The sequence below is a fragment of the Tinamus guttatus genome, unplaced genomic scaffold (genome assembly GCF_059628265.1).
Source record: "Tinamus guttatus ecotype Peru unplaced genomic scaffold, ASM5962826v1 Tinamus_guttatus_pri_ptg000115l, whole genome shotgun sequence".
Classification (NCBI taxonomy): Eukaryota; Metazoa; Chordata; class Aves; order Tinamiformes; family Tinamidae; genus Tinamus; species Tinamus guttatus.
In genome coordinates this window covers 561,137-578,770 of record NW_028288649.1, presented here as the reverse complement: position 1 = coordinate 578,770, position 17,634 = coordinate 561,137, and the positions used below count along the sequence as shown (strand labels likewise).

Below are 17,634 nucleotides of genomic sequence, written 5' to 3'. Positions count from 1 at the left end.
CTGCTTTGAGAAGGAGTTACACAGAGGCAAGGGTAACAACTTCTGATACAAAATGAGCCATCAGAAAGGACTGAGGGGCAACTCCATAAGGCAGGGCCTGAATCTGACCCTTCTCTGGACAAAGCAAAAGCAGCTCTTCTTTGAACCAACAGCTGTACACACACAGACAAATCTACTAAGGGCAGAGGGTCTGTCTGCAAATGCCCGTCCTATCTTTAAAGCTTTTTTTTTCCCCTAATTTATTTAGGTATTTAGGGCTGCAAGAAAATGTCAACCACTTCCCACTTGCTCTAATCATGTTTTCTTCAGCCATTTTAATCAAACGAAGCAATTTCATATAATTCCTGTTCTAACTGCAGCATTACTTTTATACACTCCAGTTCAAATAAAACTGTGTTCAACACCTGCGGAGCAGTGAAATGGCACGCATCTCTTCTAAAACTATTCCCCCCAAGGCACTGTGATCTCACGTAAGCAGGATGTTGTCTGATAAACTGTTTGTAACATCATGTGCAGCTAAAAACTCCCCAGCCAGCAAGGGTTGAGCTGGTTATAGAGGCTCCTCCGTGGAAGCAAGGTTTACTTTTCAGTGCTGAGGGCAGCCCCTTAGCAGCTGCAGCTGACAGGATCTCCTTAGTTCCATTCATCGGCCTCATTTAAGGATTTTTCCCCTGACAGCAGGTTTTGGTGTGACGGTTGCTATTAGTGCCCCCAGAGGAGAACCGGGCTGGACATGCTTCAAGCTACAGTCTATGGCTGTTAGTTCTTTAATTAACCTTGGGTTATGGGGAATTGCTGTAAAAGGCTCCACAGTCCTGCAGACCTGGGCTTTACTCCTATAAAACCACCACTTCCTAAAAACGAAGTCAAGAAAAGTTTCCTGCTTATTTAGCTTTTTTCTTTCTTCTGGTATTTTTGGAGGAGGGGGTTGAAACAGAAACAAGGTTTTTAAAACCCTTCCATGCTTAGCAGGTTAAAGAACCAATCTTTTTCAGACCTGCATCAGCATCCTCAGTTGCGTTTGTGCCAAGTTAAAAGGAACTCATGATAGTTTTCATCAGTGACCTCATCTTGACCAGCTAATAGAGAAAATGGTCAGACCAGCTTGGCTCTTATTAGGAAAAAAGGATTTTCTTAACCTTGGAGCTAGAAAGCTGTATTCCTTTGTACAGTCTGAGATCAAACATTCCCATAAATACTGAGGTTGCAATTAAACATTCTCAGAAAAAAAATGGCTGCAGGTTCTGCTGCATTAAGTGGGGCTTTTCTTTAGATGGACAAGGAACAAGCTAGGCTACTGTCAGATTCAGTGCAGTATTTTTTTTAAATTTAAATACCAGATTTTGAAAAATTTCACGTGCATCCTTTTGAGACATTCAGACTCCCCAACAACAAGCTGATGTTGTGTGTGTGTTTCAGATGAGAGCCTACTGCCTATGGGTCCTGTTCACTCTAGATTGAAATCCCTGCAATAATTTTGCAAGGGAGGTTCCTTTCAACCCTGTGCTGTGCAATATTATAGGTACTGTTTACAGTCATGGGAAGCTTGTATTTCAGCAATTTTGAAATCATAATTTCAGGCTCAGCTCCAGAGCCTTCAGAGTTGTTTATACTCATGAAACAGATACAAGAACCTGCCTCCTCACCATCTTGACCCTCTGCCAGCGTTTTGTAAGGTGCTTTGAAACCTTTCTGTAGAAGCACCTACAGAAGAAAACAGAAGGTGGTTTGAAACATTGCTTCTTTGCCCCGTTTTTGCTTACTGTGAAGAAAGTATCTAAAAGGGCACACAGAAGCTAAGAGACACCTCAGGGCTGAATTGGCCTTCCCTGTGTCTTACTGCATTGCATTTTGCACAGGTGAGCACAAGGTTTTAAAGAGACCTCTAAAAAGAAATCGGATCTATGACAACATTTCAGTAGTGGAGCCAAGAAGTCCTCCCTTTGCTAGCAGCCCTGGTGGAGTACACAAGGTCTGACTTTGGTGACTTTACAGTTCTTCCAACTTCTATTCGGACCATTTGCTCCTGGCTGCTGTGATGCCGTGGGGCTCAGCTCATGCTGCCATTTCCCCTAAAATTGTGCAGGGGTTGCTGCGTGGCACTGCTGCCAGCACGGAGAGATGCATGGGGGAGACACATAATGACCACTAACTTCTCTACAAAACAAGGGAGTTAACTTTTTAAATCTTCTATGTGTTTGTGATGACCAGTCTCACCATAAATATGGGGGTGTTTTGACATGTCCCTCTGCAAAAAAACATGAGTCACAATTTTTGTAAGGTATGGGGACATCTCAAATGTCTCAGTTTTTAGAAGTCCCACACAAGTCAGCTGGCAGGGCTCAATGTTCACATAATGGGTACTAAAAATGAAGCTTTTATGAGTATGTTAAGGTTAGCCACTCAAAACAGTAGCTACTTAGCTAGTCCCCAGGCCATGAGGGGGGATGATATATTATCATATAAAACTAAGTCAGTTTTTTCGTCATTAATAGTTATTTTTTCAATTAGTGGTTGAATCAAGACAGGAACAATAGAATAATACAGATTTCAAACACACTTCCTTTAATCAAGCAAAATTATTATGGAAAGCTCTCACCCCACTTCCAACATACCCCTCACATTTCTTCTAAAAATGATACAGTCCTTCCTTGTAATGCCTCATTTGAGTAGATTTTTTCTTATGCTCTTGATAATGCTGATGAATTATTTTTTCTTATGCTCTTGATAATGCTATTTATAATGATGATCTTAGTGACCCTGTTTAATGTGTTTCTTTTTAACAGACAAATTTTGGTATTGTCGACTATCACCTAATCACAAGGTCTTGCACTACGGAGATTTGGAAGAAAGTCCCCAGGGAGAAGTCCCCCATGATTCCTTGCAAGATAAATGTAAGTTGTGTACATGGATTATGCTGCCTTTGCTACTATTAAGTTCGTTCCTTTTCATGACTTTTATTGGATTTATTTTAACACAGGATATTATCAAGTGTTCAGTTTATGTGGTGAACAACAGGGGACATTTCCTCATGCATTCAGACACTGCTCTCCTGATTTTGGCAAGTGTGTGTTAGGACTGAGCTCAGCTTTCCAACAAGCTCATAATTTCTTTGAGCTGGGAAATGTCATGCATCACATGGGGAGAAACACAATTTGTTTTCACTTTTCATCTAACTGCAGATGTCAAATAAAATACTCTGGCATATTCAGAAGCACTTACAGCTCTTACAAGGACAGTTACTGGGATATCTTCTAGGGATCAAAGTCATTTTGGAGCCCACTTGGAGCCCTTTAGAAAATCATACTCTCATGAAAATGTCTCCTTAGGTTTTTAACATGAGTTACAGAGGCTTAACCTGCATCAGATGATGGTTCAGAAAATGACCAGTGCAGTTTTATTGCCAGAAAATGACACTGAAAAATCAAACTTTGAATGAGAAGTTATTTCTTTTTATTCTTTTCTGGAACTTCATTAGTAATAAATGTAATTATTGACATTTTCAAATTAGACAAACATTTGTACAAGCAGTCAAGTTGGTAGGTCTTTTTTTTCTACAAAATGACAAAATAACTTTGCAGACTTCAGAAGTTTCTTCAGTCTGAAAACCAAGAAAAGAGGAGATTAGTGATTTAAACTTTTATGTACATTAATAACATAAAGAAGAACGTTTCCCATTTCTTCTTCCCATCCTCCTCTCCAGCAGCACCTTTTAAATTTTCCAAGTGCTCCCAGATGCTGGCTGGGGAAGAAGGGCAGAAGAGCGTGTCTGATGCTGGAGCCCTGACAGTTTACAGTCACATTTGCTTCTTTTCATTGCCTTACACATTGCCTCAAGGATGTTTCAGGCTTTTACTGCAGTCGTGGCAGAATCTAGGACAGAGGATCTTATTGCTGCATTGGCACTGGGAGAGGCTATTTGTCTGGACAAGAGTTAGAGAAATTGCCCTCAAATGTTACAGTAGCTTTAAGTTGACAGAAAAGGGAGGAGTGTTGAACTGCAGGGGCAGTTCCCAGGCTTGTTTGCTCTGAGCACCCTCCACACGCAGCGCCAGCTGCAAGCTTTGCTTTGCCTCTGAATTCTGAATTGTTAAGAATGCAAGAGCTACCATAATGCCCATCACATTAGAGTCTAATTAAAAAAAAAAGTTGAGAATATTGCAAGAGATATGAGTATAAAATTATGAAGTGGCATTACTGCTGTAAACACATCAGAAACATGTTAGGCCAAACTGTCTTGAGGATTTTACATAACATAGTCCAATGATGATTTGGGTGGTGGGTTTTTTGTTTGTTTGTTTTTGGTTTTTTTGATAGACTTGTTTTAAATTTCGAACTTCTAAAACCTGAATATAATAACTAACACTTTCACTCATGTACAAAATATGGTGGTCTCCACTTTTGGGAGAGGACATGTCTTTAGGACTTCTCTTCGTGGTCATCCAGGTTGTCAGCATCTGGGAATGGTTCAATAGATAAAAGAGGGTAAGTGAGCAAGAAAGCAGAGGACTGAGAGAGATTGCAGAGGAGATTTTGTGTACACTTTGCCAAACTTGAACAACTAGCACCTTTTCCAAAAATACATTTGTTCTTTGAGGGCTTTTTTATTCTTTTATTTTATTTTTTTTCTTAACCTTTGGACTTCTTTCAATGTCATCTCTGTCTTCAGGCTGACAGTGTCATCAAGCTGTGCAGATCCAGCTGGGTCAGAAACAGCTGCTGTCTTTCTTGGGGCCTTATCTGTTGCAAGCACACCACATCTGTGTTCACACCCTCCAGCATCTTGTAGTCAGCCTCTGATACCATTTCATGTCTTTGATTCTATTTTCCAAAACAAGAAGGGAGCCAAATTCTAGATAAATCGAAGATCGTAGCGTCATACCTATCTGAAATTTCCCATGTTAACTACACTGCAAACCACAGAGACCAAGAAGTGTATGAAATCTGGGGGGAAAAAAAAGTCTGACAAATGTAATTTTGGAAAACTTTTCCTTATGATGTCAGATAAATTATGTGTCTGGGCATTTTCAGCAAATGCTGCAAGCTCTTCCATCTTGGAAGACCTCTCTACCATAACAGCAGTCAAATACCTCTTTTATTTCCTAGTTTCTCTTAATTTCCTCTCTCCCCTCAAATTCAAAAATCGAGTGCTTACAGAGACATAAAAAGCAGGGCCACAATATGAAAGGACAGGAGAGGCTGAATAGTGTGGGGCCAAAATAATTCCATCTCTGTTAGTTTCCCATATAAAGAAAGTCCCTTTAAAATGTCATTGTATTGTGTGCTATCCATTTGATCACAGTGCTAGGTTAATCTGTATTAAAATATGTAATACTGCTGCACCCAGTGGAAGAGAAAATGTGTATCTTTCCTCTCCAACATTTCCATTAGGGTTTGTAAACCTAAAGGCAGTAGCAAACTTTCATATCCTATGCTATGCATATATGATGCTTTTCTGAAGCCATGAAGATAATGGATTATTTATAGATTGTAGAAACTTTCTGTCACTCACTGACCCTATTGTATTGTGGAGTATATAGATTTTCTACAATGTAATTACTGTCGGAAAATTGACTTCCTCTTGAAGTTCAGAGAAATGTTTTAGTGACCTCACTACATTTACTCTGTGAGTGAGTCTGAGTGGCAACAGCTTCCAAAACTTTTGTATTATATATTATGCTTCTAATGACTTCTGCTTATTTTACATTTTGAAGTAATTAGAATTGGTTATTGTAACCCTCATTCCTCTTAACACCAGAGAGTGACTGCAGCATCAAGCTTGATCAAGAGTCTCCCTAGCTCAGGACCCTGTCATCAGCAGAGACTTTAATCAGATGCCTCGAGAAGAGCAGCAACATGGCAGGCATATTACATTAGTAAGACTGAAAACAGGATATGCTCTCTAGTTACATGTGTGCATGTTAAAACTGTCCAAACACAGGTACACATCCCTATGAAACTCTCCCTCCTAAAGTAGTCTCAGCAGGAAAGTAAAAGCAGAATCAGAGTTTTACCCAGATGCCTGAAACCCCATAAAGGCTCACTGATGCCTGTTTTGGTTGCTTTGCTTGCAGCTTCTTTTCATGCAGCAGGCTGGAAATGGCAAAGGGGGTGACATTTTTAGCACCTTAGTCTTGCCTCTTTTCAGACTCCAGTTTTTACACATCTTGGTTTTAACTCATTGTTTGTTTTTTGTTTGTTTTGTTTTTTAATGCAGTGCCGGTGGCAGATATAAAAGCTGTTGTGACAGGGAAAGACTGCCCTCACATGAAGGAGAAAGGAGCTCTTAAACAAAACAAGGTATGATTCTCAAATTATCATAAACACCCTCGGCAGAATACAAAGCCTGCCAGCTTGACCTTCCTCAAAGTAATGCAGATATTTTTCATTCCAGCCTGACACCTTTCAGTGTACACATACACATGTTGTTTTCATCTCAGAGCATTTCAGTTAAATTATTAGGGCAGCTTACCCTCCTTTACTCAGATTTCATGACAGATGTGCATTGTGATATTTCTCATCTGCCTACAGCATATTAGGATAGTTTTCCTTAAGCAAATGGGTTTTGACTGCTGCTGCCCAGTGGAACAGAGCAGCAGTGACTTTTCGTACTTGCTCCTATACTGTCTCTGATAAACAACTAGTTTGTTCCAGCTGTACCCTCGAATGAGTTTACTGAATGTGGCACATGTCAGAACTGCAGTTAATGTCCAGCTGATCATAACTTGAGATCCAGTCAGGTAGAAAAACAACTACTTACAATGGGATGCCAGGTAAATGCTAGACGGTTAATGAGGTGCATAAGGATGTGTGCAGCAGCGCATTCGCAAATGTCTGTAGGAGACAATGCCCAGCTTAAATTAGGTTTATGCTACCTGTCAGAGTTTCAGATCAAAAACGGTAAACCAACACTAATACTCAAGCTGCACAGTGCCTGAATTTTGAGGAGTCTTTGTGAGTAAGAATTGATACCATGTCAAGAAGAAATTGAGTTGCTACCAAATTCTGACATCTTTAAGGTGTAGGTCTACGTACCGTAGCATAGGCAGTACACTCATAAACTTCCATCGGATTGCGCTGCTGACCTTACAAGAAAAAATAAGAACCTAATTATGCTCAGTTTGACCTGAAACCACAAACTGGAGTCTGGAAATCAGCTTGCAGGATTCAAGCCAGCATCTATAATTACCTGAAAATGAGAAATTTGGGGTTCAACTCTGAAGACATTTTGTAAAACCTTTGCAAAAATTGACAAGAGTCCCAACTTCAACACTTTAAAAACAAAATGTGTGCATTTAGTGTTCATAGAAATGCTGGAGAAAAAAACAGCTCCAATGGGAGCCATGGAAAGTGAAGAGAGGCACTATTAAAATTATATCATATGACTGTGTAGCTGTCAGTCTTGTCTCTGCTGACTTCTCTGTCGCCAGAGAGGGATACATAGGCCATCTCAAGTATTGTTTGCATTTGTTCCTCATACATGCAGTTTGATTGAGGTCTGTCTGCTTTGGCTTTATGTGGATGGAAATGAAAAAGTCAGTCAAGTGAGAAAAGAAATCCCGGGAGCATCTTTTTTTTGTTGCTTTTCTGAATCAGGACACTAACACACTCATGCACACAATAGATTACACAGAACCCCTACCTCATGTTACAGCTGAACCAGAAGCATTTGACTGGGGCATTGTATGGTCTATATAAATTATTTTTAGTGCTTCTTTTTTCAGCATTCACATGTCCACACAAGAAGGGAAGCAGCGGATGGCATTGATGGAAGTGTGTCATCTTTATCGAGCAGTAATGTCTATATAGTATTTATTGCTAAATAACAGTGGTGCAGATCTGCAAGTCCTCAGCTGTCAGCTTTTCCTTGGATAAAATTGCTTTGGAGTGGCATAAAGCTTCTGGCTGAGAATGTGAAGATCAGTAGTTGACAGATAGCACATCCATACATCCATAGCTGGAGCATTCAATTTTTGATGCAGACAATTAATTGTTATTGTGCTTTTTTCTTTACTGCTATTTTTTCCCCCTGATTTTTTGACTACTCCCTGTGTGTGACTAATGGGGACAGAAAAGGCAGGGGAAAACGGGAGACAGCAGAGACAGACCATGATTTGGCGGAGTTTGGCCAATGGGGTTTTTCTTTTAGGTTCTACTTCTTTAGTGTCACAATTGACAATACGTTCTTTCAAGAGGCATTTTCATCCTTTGCTGTCTTTGTATATGTCTGAGAAACATTTTAACATATATTCATTGGCAGAAAAGAAAATTGAATGGCAGAATGCCACTGTTATGAACGTAACTGGAATTGGCAGAATGTGCATAACAAAGGCTTCAGCATCTCTTCATTTGCCAGCACATGGCCTTTATTCTTCCAGTGGGATCATTTAGAAATAAATAAGAGTTAAACTGAATTGTAATTTGCATGCATATGAAGCTGGAATGACTTAACAGGACCAGACCTGAATCCATTGTTATTCATCCTACTTGTGTTCTTAGATTGGGTCTAATTTTAAAAGTCCTCATTTCTGACTCTCGAGTAATATTAATGATTTTAAGGAAATGAAATACGTAGGATTTTGCAGCCTTTAAAACAAAGGAACATGGTAGAAAAACTTGGAAAAAAAAACATGTTTATGTAGCTGTGAGTGCTCTTCTATCATGATTTATTGGCAGATGTGACAGTCTTCAGACTTTGTGGCTTTTTAGTCAGCAGAAATGATTCTTCACACTTCCCTGTTCTGTAACTTCTCTTTTTCCTCATTTCATGCTGTTCAAGTTCCCTGCTCCTGTATGTGTGGTTAGTTCTCTGGTGGGACCTTCTGACTCTCACAAGCAAATTTAACAGGGCCATAGTCCCAGCAAAGACATGGGCATTTTGGGGCTGTGGATGATGGAATGGGAAAAGAGTAGCAAGGTCATTCTGGCTGCGTGAGATCACTCAGCTGTAGGCAGTTAACGATGCTTGTATACCCAAAATAGCTTATCTCTGAGGGACCCATATGTGAGAGGCCAGCGGAGACTGCAGGATAGAGAAGCATTTGGGAGTTGGAGAGTCAACCTCTTCTCTCATGTTCTGTGGCAGTTTTCCCTATGGAGTTTAAACCGAGGAGTAGGCAGTGGCCAGAAAGCTGGAGCAAAGTCTCTTATTCCTTGTTTTCATCCGAGCTCAAAAGAGGCACATCCTAGATTCCTGTACTGTTGCCTTTTGTAAGCATCTATGGAAAGGCAGAGGTTTGAAATCTGCAAGGTGAGAGGAGTTAGAGCTGCTGAGGGAGCAAGTTCAGCAGATGGAAAGGGGAAGGAAGGTGAGTGCAAAATGCCGAGGTAAAGAACGGGTTGGAAAGCTCATGAGAATGACTTTGAGAGAAGTTGAGAAGTAGGACAGAAAAGGGAGGATAAAACCAACCGTAACTAGTGAAGACTTTCAGTTTTCCAAACTCACCTGCTATTGATGGAAATGTAACGTAACAGGACCAGGCAGGTGCCTACAAAGTCAGTCAGCTCAGCCACCAAGATCACCATCACTCGAGAGGGTCATTTGGCAACTCCAGCTCTTTCAGGAGCAAAACTTCCCTTTTCCTTGACAGCTTGCCCTGCATAGGATGGCAGAGATGCTGGAGGCTGAAAGCTGTAATTTCCGAATCGCTAGTCCCTGGAGCAGCCAACAAAGACTAACTGGAGCCAATGCTGTCAAGCTTCTACGTTCCACATAAATGAAAATTTGGTGTCCCGAATCTGGGCCTTCCTGATTGTGTGCCTGACTGGAAAGGACCAAACCCATGGCTCCCTGGAGTGTTCCTGTTCTCAGGAGGAGATTTTCTCTCCTTTTCCTTTCTTTGTAATTTACCAAAGGACAAATATTCAGAGCCCAGGCCTATGGGATTGCAGTCAACCTTCATGAAATTCAGGAGCTTCGTAGTGGAGCTGTTCAACAAATCCTTTTTGTGGTGATATATCTTATTCCCCCAACTTCAGTTGCCTGACTAGGCATGTTTTGATGTCAATAATTTGTAACAGTCTTTAAGAAGATAATGCCAGGTTTGCGTGGGCAGAGGTAAATTTGTTCTTGTAATGAGGGCCATTACTCTTAATAAAGTATGGTTGAGAGACATGCCTAAAACACAAAAAGACTTTGTGAGCCATAAGCAATTTGTTTGCTGAATGCACCAATACTGTTAATAGCTGTAGCTTCCTTGGGGATTTAACACAGAGACTTGTCTCTGGTGGGCTGGCAATGCAACAAGTTAAAACTAGTAAGTAATCTCAAGGAATTCAAGAGCATATCTCAAGAGATCCTAATTTCTGATCAACCAAAGAGTATTCCTAAGGATTGAAAGTGTGTGATTCAGACTCTGCTGTTAATCACACAAGTTGAAAAATGAAGTAATGCTTACTGAAATCCAAAGAGCTGCTCCAGGTTTAGGCCAGTGGATCAGGGGTAGGAATCTAGACCAATGCATATGCTTCAGTCCCCGCAGTCAGCTCGTCCGTTTTAAACTTAGTGCATCAAATAAAAGAAATAGAGCTCTTAGAGCTGCCAGCACTGCAGGGCAGTTGTCAACTGAGAGTCAGGAAAACTGATTGGTATTATGAGATCAGGAAGCCAAGGGGCAAAAAGAGCAAGGCTTTCTCTATATGGGGCCTACTATAGAGCAAGGAAGTTCAGTCAGCACCCTCCTCTGTAGTCAGGTCATTTTTCCACAGTTTTTTTTATTCTTTTCCTGTCAGCTGATTTATAGGTTGCAAAATCCTTGTAACAGTGCTTGTTGTGGTCTCTGGAATAACCACGATAACACAATATCCTTGCGTGCTTCACAAGGACATTTATTGAGATTGCTGGGGTTTCCCAAAGGAACCCAGCTCCAGGTGACTTTCAGGAAAGGTCAGTGCTTATTTAATTCCCTCTGGCACCTTTCACATTCCAGCTTCAGCTCAGACAGAAAAAAGAAGTTGAATTTTTTCCTCTCCTAAGATTCATTTGGGCTTTTATGACTAAGTAACTCAGACACAGAGTTCAGTTTGAACTCACAGGGATCAGTCTGCTGATTCCAGTTAAGATGGAGAAAAATGGCAGAAGACTCTTGAGAATGAATCATTTTGTAGATTTCCAGCAGTGAAAGTATGTTCCAGGAGATTAACTGTCCTGATAATATTTTTGATGTATAAAATCAAATCTTGCAGAATTTTACACAAACTGAAGAAACGTCAGGCCTTCTTGGAGAGTCTGTTGAAAGTGTACCATCATAGGTTATACTTATTTCAGTCCTCAGCATTGCCTCACTCAGATCTGAACTCAAATGCTAAAGTAATTTATGACCAGGTGAGCTACAGTCAGCCCTTGGAAGGGGTTGGGGTGGGAATGTTAGCTTTGACTGAAACATCTGAGTTGGAGCTATTGCTATGCCAGCCTGTTGCAGCAGTCTGGCACTGTGGCAGCTGTGGCCAGGCAAGGGGAGTGTCGTTACCTAGTTTTCCACTTTCCATGGGCTGTGAGTGGCAGGAAGGAAAGACATGACTGTATGAATGCCCGTCTTACAGACTGTGGATGCATGTTTCTTTGTGTTGTTGCAGGAGGTGCTAGAGCTGGCTTTCTCTATCTTATATGACTCAAGTGGCCAGCTGAATTTCATTGCTCCAGACAAGCATGAGGTAAGTAAGTTCAGGGCACAGAAACTTCCCTGAAGCTCTCGTAGTTCCATTATGATAATTGTCTGCTTTACAAAAACATAGAAATGGTCATCCTGACGCAGAGTGAAGTAAACCCAGTGTCTTGTCTCATAACAGACTAAATGGAGAGTGTGGGAGTGTGGGAGCAGGACCTTCAGCAATTTGCATGCATGGTCTGAGCCGTAGAGGGAACATTTTTTGTGTCTGTACGCTGTAGAACAACATGGGGTCCCAGATCCAGTATTTCTAAGCACTTCCAAAACATGAACCACAAATAAGAGAAAGAAGAAAGCTTGAGCAGACCTCACCGTTACACAGTCTTTACTGACAATTTTCTGGTGTGATAAAGACTGCTTCTGTTTTGATCTGTTTTAGAGGATTGAAGGATTTTGCTGTGTCACCAAGACTGAATTGTTACATGTTGACAGACCTATTGTATTAAAGCTCAGTTCAGCAGTGATTTGTACAGTCAAACTCTTAAAAAATCAATGCTGTGTTTATCTGGTCTTGACCCCAGTATAATCAGGGGAGCTTATACCACTCTGGATCTCAATTTCAGACATAAGCTTATATTCTCCAGAATTAGGATACCCACTAATTCGTAGTTTCAGACTGCTTAAGCTCACTCATGACAGGTAATCGTAGACTGTCCTCTCATCTCCATGGTGCGATGGTTTGCAATGGATGATACTTGTACAGAAACGTGTAAATACATACAAGACAGAATGAGTTCTGCATTAAAAAAAAGACAAAGTATTCCTTCTTATCTCTAAAGTAGCAAGAGCTGGTTTTCCATCTGCACATTATTTTGTGATATCGCATTTGGTCTCAGTTCAGGATACTGCATTAGAAAGATGAAACACAGAAGATTGCATTAAACTGTATTATGCTGTAGTGTTATTAGAGTGCATGAAATTGCATTACAAGTGAAGTGCATTAGTTATGCAGCTTCGACATTTGCATTTTTGGATAAAACCCTTTAAATAAATGTTAATGTTAAGAGAGGAAATGAGGTTATGCTCATTTGGGTTTTCCTGGGGATTAACATTTGAGTGTCATTTTCAAGCATGTTTATTCCAGAGAAAGATTTGCTGGTAAATTTTTATCTAAGAGAAACAAGCAATAGCCTCCAAAGCATGATGTGCCATTAAAGCTCTTGGTCTAAGCAAGACATGATTGTCTTCATCCTCTGAGCTGGACATGTGTTAGAGAGAGCTTTCTGATATAAATTCTCTCATAGTTGAATTATAGTCTGCTTTAGCTAATAAGGACTAATGGTCATGAAAATCAACAACATTTTCAGCTGCTTCCTTTGGAAATATAGCAAACAGCGACAAGCATGCTTTAATGAACTAAATGCTCAAAACTTGCTACTGCACCCTGCTCACAGGCAGTGACTTCTAAAGGCAGTATTAGTAGGTTAATACACCTATTATCTTTATCTCTCTTTTTGATCTTGCTCATCTTCTTTGAAACAAAATTAGTATGCTCAATAATCAGCTGGAGGCAGAAGTCTCTGCTGCTACTTGACAGTTCCCAAGTGAACATTTTCAAAAAGGCATCTCCATTCCTCTGTACTTTTCCATGGCCTACAGAAGAATTAATTGTGATTAAAGTAAAAAGTACTAGTGCTCATAGGAAACAGCTACAAGGAAAGACTGATGAGGTTTTATGAAACCCTTGACTTTTCATGGAAATCACTGGAGTATTTGTCAATAGAAGTGCTAGTTTAACAGCATTGTCAACATTGGAGATTTGGTGAGGGAAATTTGAAGATTTGGAAAGCGTTACGTGAAGCACCAGGAATATTGTTAGTACATAAGAATTCCAGGTTCAATTATTTTGCAAGTACTTCTACAGTCCCTGTGATTGAGGCATGATATTTGAATGTAGAAATCAAATGTGTCCTAAAAAAAGAAAACTGAACAAGGGTCATAAGATAATTTAGGTTGGAAGGAACCTAAGGAGGTCCTGAAGTCAACCTGCTGCTCAAAGCAGACTCAGCTGTAAGCTCAAACCAGGTAGCTCAGGGCTGTATCCTGATGGGTCCAGAAAACATCCAAGAATGGAGCGGGCACAACCTCTCTGGTTGTCTGGTTCCATTGCTTGACTTGCAAAATATTTCTTTAATAAAATCTCATTACTGAACCAGTATTGTAGAGATTTGAACCTCATTCTTGCATACTTAAGTTTGGCAATGCTCTTAGCCATCTGTTGGAGCTTACTGCTAGCCAGAGGATTCAGCACTATGAGATCACTCCATCGTATTTGTTTTTCATTTGAATACTAATAGCTGGTTTCAACTACATAGAAAAAAAGGTGAATTAATCTTATCCTTGATTTTTGACAGAGAAACTGATGAGGGAGGTTATAATTAGGTTTCATTGGAGTTTTGTGAAAATGAATCTGTAGTAAATTAATTTTTCAGTGGCTCTTAGGCTGTTTTGCATATTAAAAAGAAAAAAGCTTCTGAATGAATGCCTCCATTTTCTAACCAGCTCATTAGGATTTCTCTCTGCTTGGAATGTAGAGGAGTTTAATTAGGTGCACTTGCCAATATGGAGAGTGGAGAGGAAGCCCCTTTTCCAGGCCATTGCACTCATCTGAATTGAGGCCAGAATTTGGTTTCTCTGGGCCCTGAGTGAGTTCTATCTGGAACAGGAGCGAACTGCAGTTCTGCTTGTCCTGGTGAGCTGGGATTCCTCCCGAGTAAGTGCTGGCCATATCCACGGAGCAGGTGATGGACAATTTACATCCAATGCTGCATCTGTTGAATGGATGTTTTACACTTCTGCAAGACGGGCAGGTCTTTTGCCAGTCAGCTCCTTTCTTCAAAGGGAGTTCTGGGAAAACTTTCAAAAAAAATGCTTTTAAGCAAATCATTAAAAAATCACATTCAAAAAATAATTGCATTTCTGAGAGAGTTTTTTTTCTTTCTCTGATGTTCTGCATCCATTCCTTTAAAATCACATGCTTTAAAAGTAGCCTGCTTTGAGAGCCTCGATTAGGCAGGGTAAGTAGTTTCTTTAGCACTTGATAGCAGGGCAGCCTGAGCCATAAAGTCTCCACTGTATAGCTAATCTCATATTAAAGCTACATCTTGGCTTATCTACACTCTGAGTGAAATTCAAGCTCTGCTACCATTCTGTTACTAACTTAAATGGGTCAGATTTCACTCATGGATGTTGAAGTGTGTTAACCATCCTATTTTAAAAATATGCCCTTTTTTTCTGGGTGAAGACATACCCCAAGAGGTTGGGGGGTGTTTCTCTCTCTTATAAATAATCACTTCTGCTGTAGCATAAAGTCAACTGCAGCTATCTTTAAACTTGTAGCAAATGGTCAGCTAAATTTAAAATCCATTTTTTGGCATGAAATCTAGCAGAAGCATTTGTAAGATAAAAATGCAGTTACGGTTGATTTAATTTTCTCCTGCAAACTAGGACACACAAGTTCATGATTGAAATCTTTATTTTTAGATGCTGCCATTTGAGTACTTCTGTTCATAGTTGCATAAATGGCTTTCAGTAATAAATGAAAGTGACTTATTTGATAGAAGTTGACTCTGGATCACCAATCTTCCATGGGTTTGTTGCTTATTTAAAATTCAGCCCATCTTTATCTCAAATTGTCAGTCGTTGGAAAAGATGGTGTCTTCTCTTAGGAAGAAGATGGCAATATGAAGTGGGTCTTAGAGACCAGTTTGGCCTGTGTTGCATTTCAAGTTACCCATGTAGTCTGGCATTTAATTTTCATGAATAGCATCACATTGATTGACTCTGTAGTTTTGAGAATGTATTATTTTGTGCTCTGTAAAGTAGTGGAAGATATAGTGGCAGATGTAAACAAGAGCCTCTCTCTGCACAGGTCAGTTGATACCACTTTATGTTGGTTAGCTTTGTTGCAAATTTAACTAGATGGTTTGCACAGAATTTCTTATAGAAAGAGTTAAGGTGTATTTTGAGTGGGATTCAGCTCACCAGACTTAGCCATCTTGGAATTAATAGTTTAGCTTAAGAGAGGCAGGCAGTGTCTGTAAACACTGGGAAACAAGAAGGGGAGAAGGAGGCCTCCCTAGTCCTAAGTCAGGTACCATTCTTCCTCCCATAACTATTGAGGAAGAGTCAGCAACAACTTGGACAAGATGCCTGACACCTAAACACCTGGATGTTGTCCTTTATCCCCATGTTCTCTCCAATTTTTGTTTGTTCACAGAGCAGCTCTGTGGCACATCTTCCTCATAATATGAACTGTAGTCAGGTGAACCTGCCTCATTGCAGTTCTCTTCAGAAGTCTCTGGGGGAGCAGTAGCTGTGGAGGATAAGGCCAGCTAAGCAGTTTGTGTGCGGAAAATCTATTAATGGTAGTTTTTGTCTTTTCCCTTGCAGTACTGTGTATGGACCGATGGGCTGAACGCCCTCCTTGGGAAGGATATGTTGAGTGATCTGACACGGAACGACTTAGACACGCTGCTCAGCATGGAGATAAAGCTACGCCTCCTCGACCTGGAAAATATACAGATCCCAGATGCTCCCCCACCTATCCCGAAGGAGCCCAGCAACTATGACTTTGTTTATGACTGTAACTGAGGCTGCCACTGAAACTTGCATCGAAACTGGAAATACTGTAACTGGAGAGATTTAAGAAAAAAAAATAGAGAGAATGAGAAAAGAAAATCCTACTTGTGCACCTTGGATTTTGGCTTTGGGGAGGAATGTTAAAACACTTGCATTCCTCCCTGTTCCCTGCATCCCTTCCTTCCCCTGTTCCCATCTCCCCATTGCTCATCCAAATCCACACTGCTTTAATTAACTTCTAATCGCAGGCCAGTGGCCATGCTTAAGGTGAAGACCACCACTAAGAAGCACCCTCCCAAGGACTTTTTTTACATTTTTAATACTGGAATAGACATTCTTAATAATAAGGACAGTGCTACCAAACTGCATGCCTGTGAAACCCATTGGCAGGGCAGAGGCTTTAACTGGAAGGAGGGGGGAGGTAGGGAGCAGAAGCAGCTACTGTAAGCAGAAGATTTTCCCCAGAAACTCCCAAGAGTCTGCTCACAACTGAATCCAATGCGATGACCAAAATTGCTAACTGCTTCCCCATGCTTGCACTGTTTGTCACTGTCATTACTCTTTCCACTGTCACCTTGAATCTTGCCACCAGCCTTCACCCAACTGATGGGCTCCCAGAATGGAAAGTCTGCAGGTTTTTGCTGTACCATACGCTGCAATGCTGCAACAGCTTTTAACTTCTTTTTCTCCCAGCTCTTAAATAGCCCTACACTAGCAAATCACTAGCGCAGACTGTGTATGAAGCCACTAGTGTGTTTGGTCCCTATAGTCTTCCCTAAGCCTCAGTTGCCTCTAAAACTGGCTTGTTGCTACTCAAAGTGATTTTTATTTTCTCGGTCCAAAATTCAGCAGTAGTTTCCACAAATTAATTAGAACTGCCAAACATCCAGGTTTACATTGTTGTCATTGCTACAGTGTTACAAATTTGCAAGGGATTTCTTTTTTGTACGGGTTCTATTTTTTTTTAACTTTATTTTCCAAGCAGATATATTTAATGAAAACTAATTTCATTGTGAGTACTTTTGGGGGACAATATTTTTACTTATTTTCCATTTGGAACATTTTCCCGAAGGGAAGAAAGCAATATTCCCTTCAACTTCGCTGTTGAATAAAATTATGAGTTGTGATGATTCCTGGAACTTTGTTTTTTCTTTTGATTTTGTCTCCAATTCTTGCATTTTCCTAGCAATTCTGAAGCCTTTGGTACAGGCAGGAGAGGGAAGAGTGAACCTTTCTCATATAGATCTAATTTCATTTACTTGCTTGTGATGATAAAAATCAAATGTGACTGGAGATCTGATATACAAGTAAGTCTAGTCTTTGAGAAATCTGAAGTGAGAGCGTACGGAGACATTGATGGTCTACTCAAGGCTGCTACTTAAAGCAT

At 40.4% G+C, this 17,634-nt stretch overlaps 1 protein-coding gene across 4 annotated transcripts in view; it reads left to right on the top strand.

Moving 5' to 3' along the window:
• Nucleotides 1–17,386, top strand: part of ELMO1 (engulfment and cell motility 1) — a 242,464-nt gene extending 225,078 nt beyond the window's left edge. For all 4 annotated transcript variants that reach the window (XM_088521092.1, XM_088521091.1, XM_088521090.1 and 1 more), the window contains 4 exons: nucleotides 2,787–2,894; nucleotides 6,218–6,300; nucleotides 11,575–11,652; nucleotides 16,059–17,386. In XM_088521092.1, the coding sequence (XP_088377218.1) occupies nucleotides 2,787–2,894; nucleotides 6,218–6,300; nucleotides 11,575–11,652; nucleotides 16,059–16,259 (470 nt within the window). In that variant the 3' untranslated portion in view covers nucleotides 16,260–17,386. The remainder of the gene's footprint in view (nucleotides 1–2,786; nucleotides 2,895–6,217; nucleotides 6,301–11,574; nucleotides 11,653–16,058) is intronic.
• The last annotated feature ends 248 nt before the right edge of the window (nucleotides 17,387–17,634 follow it).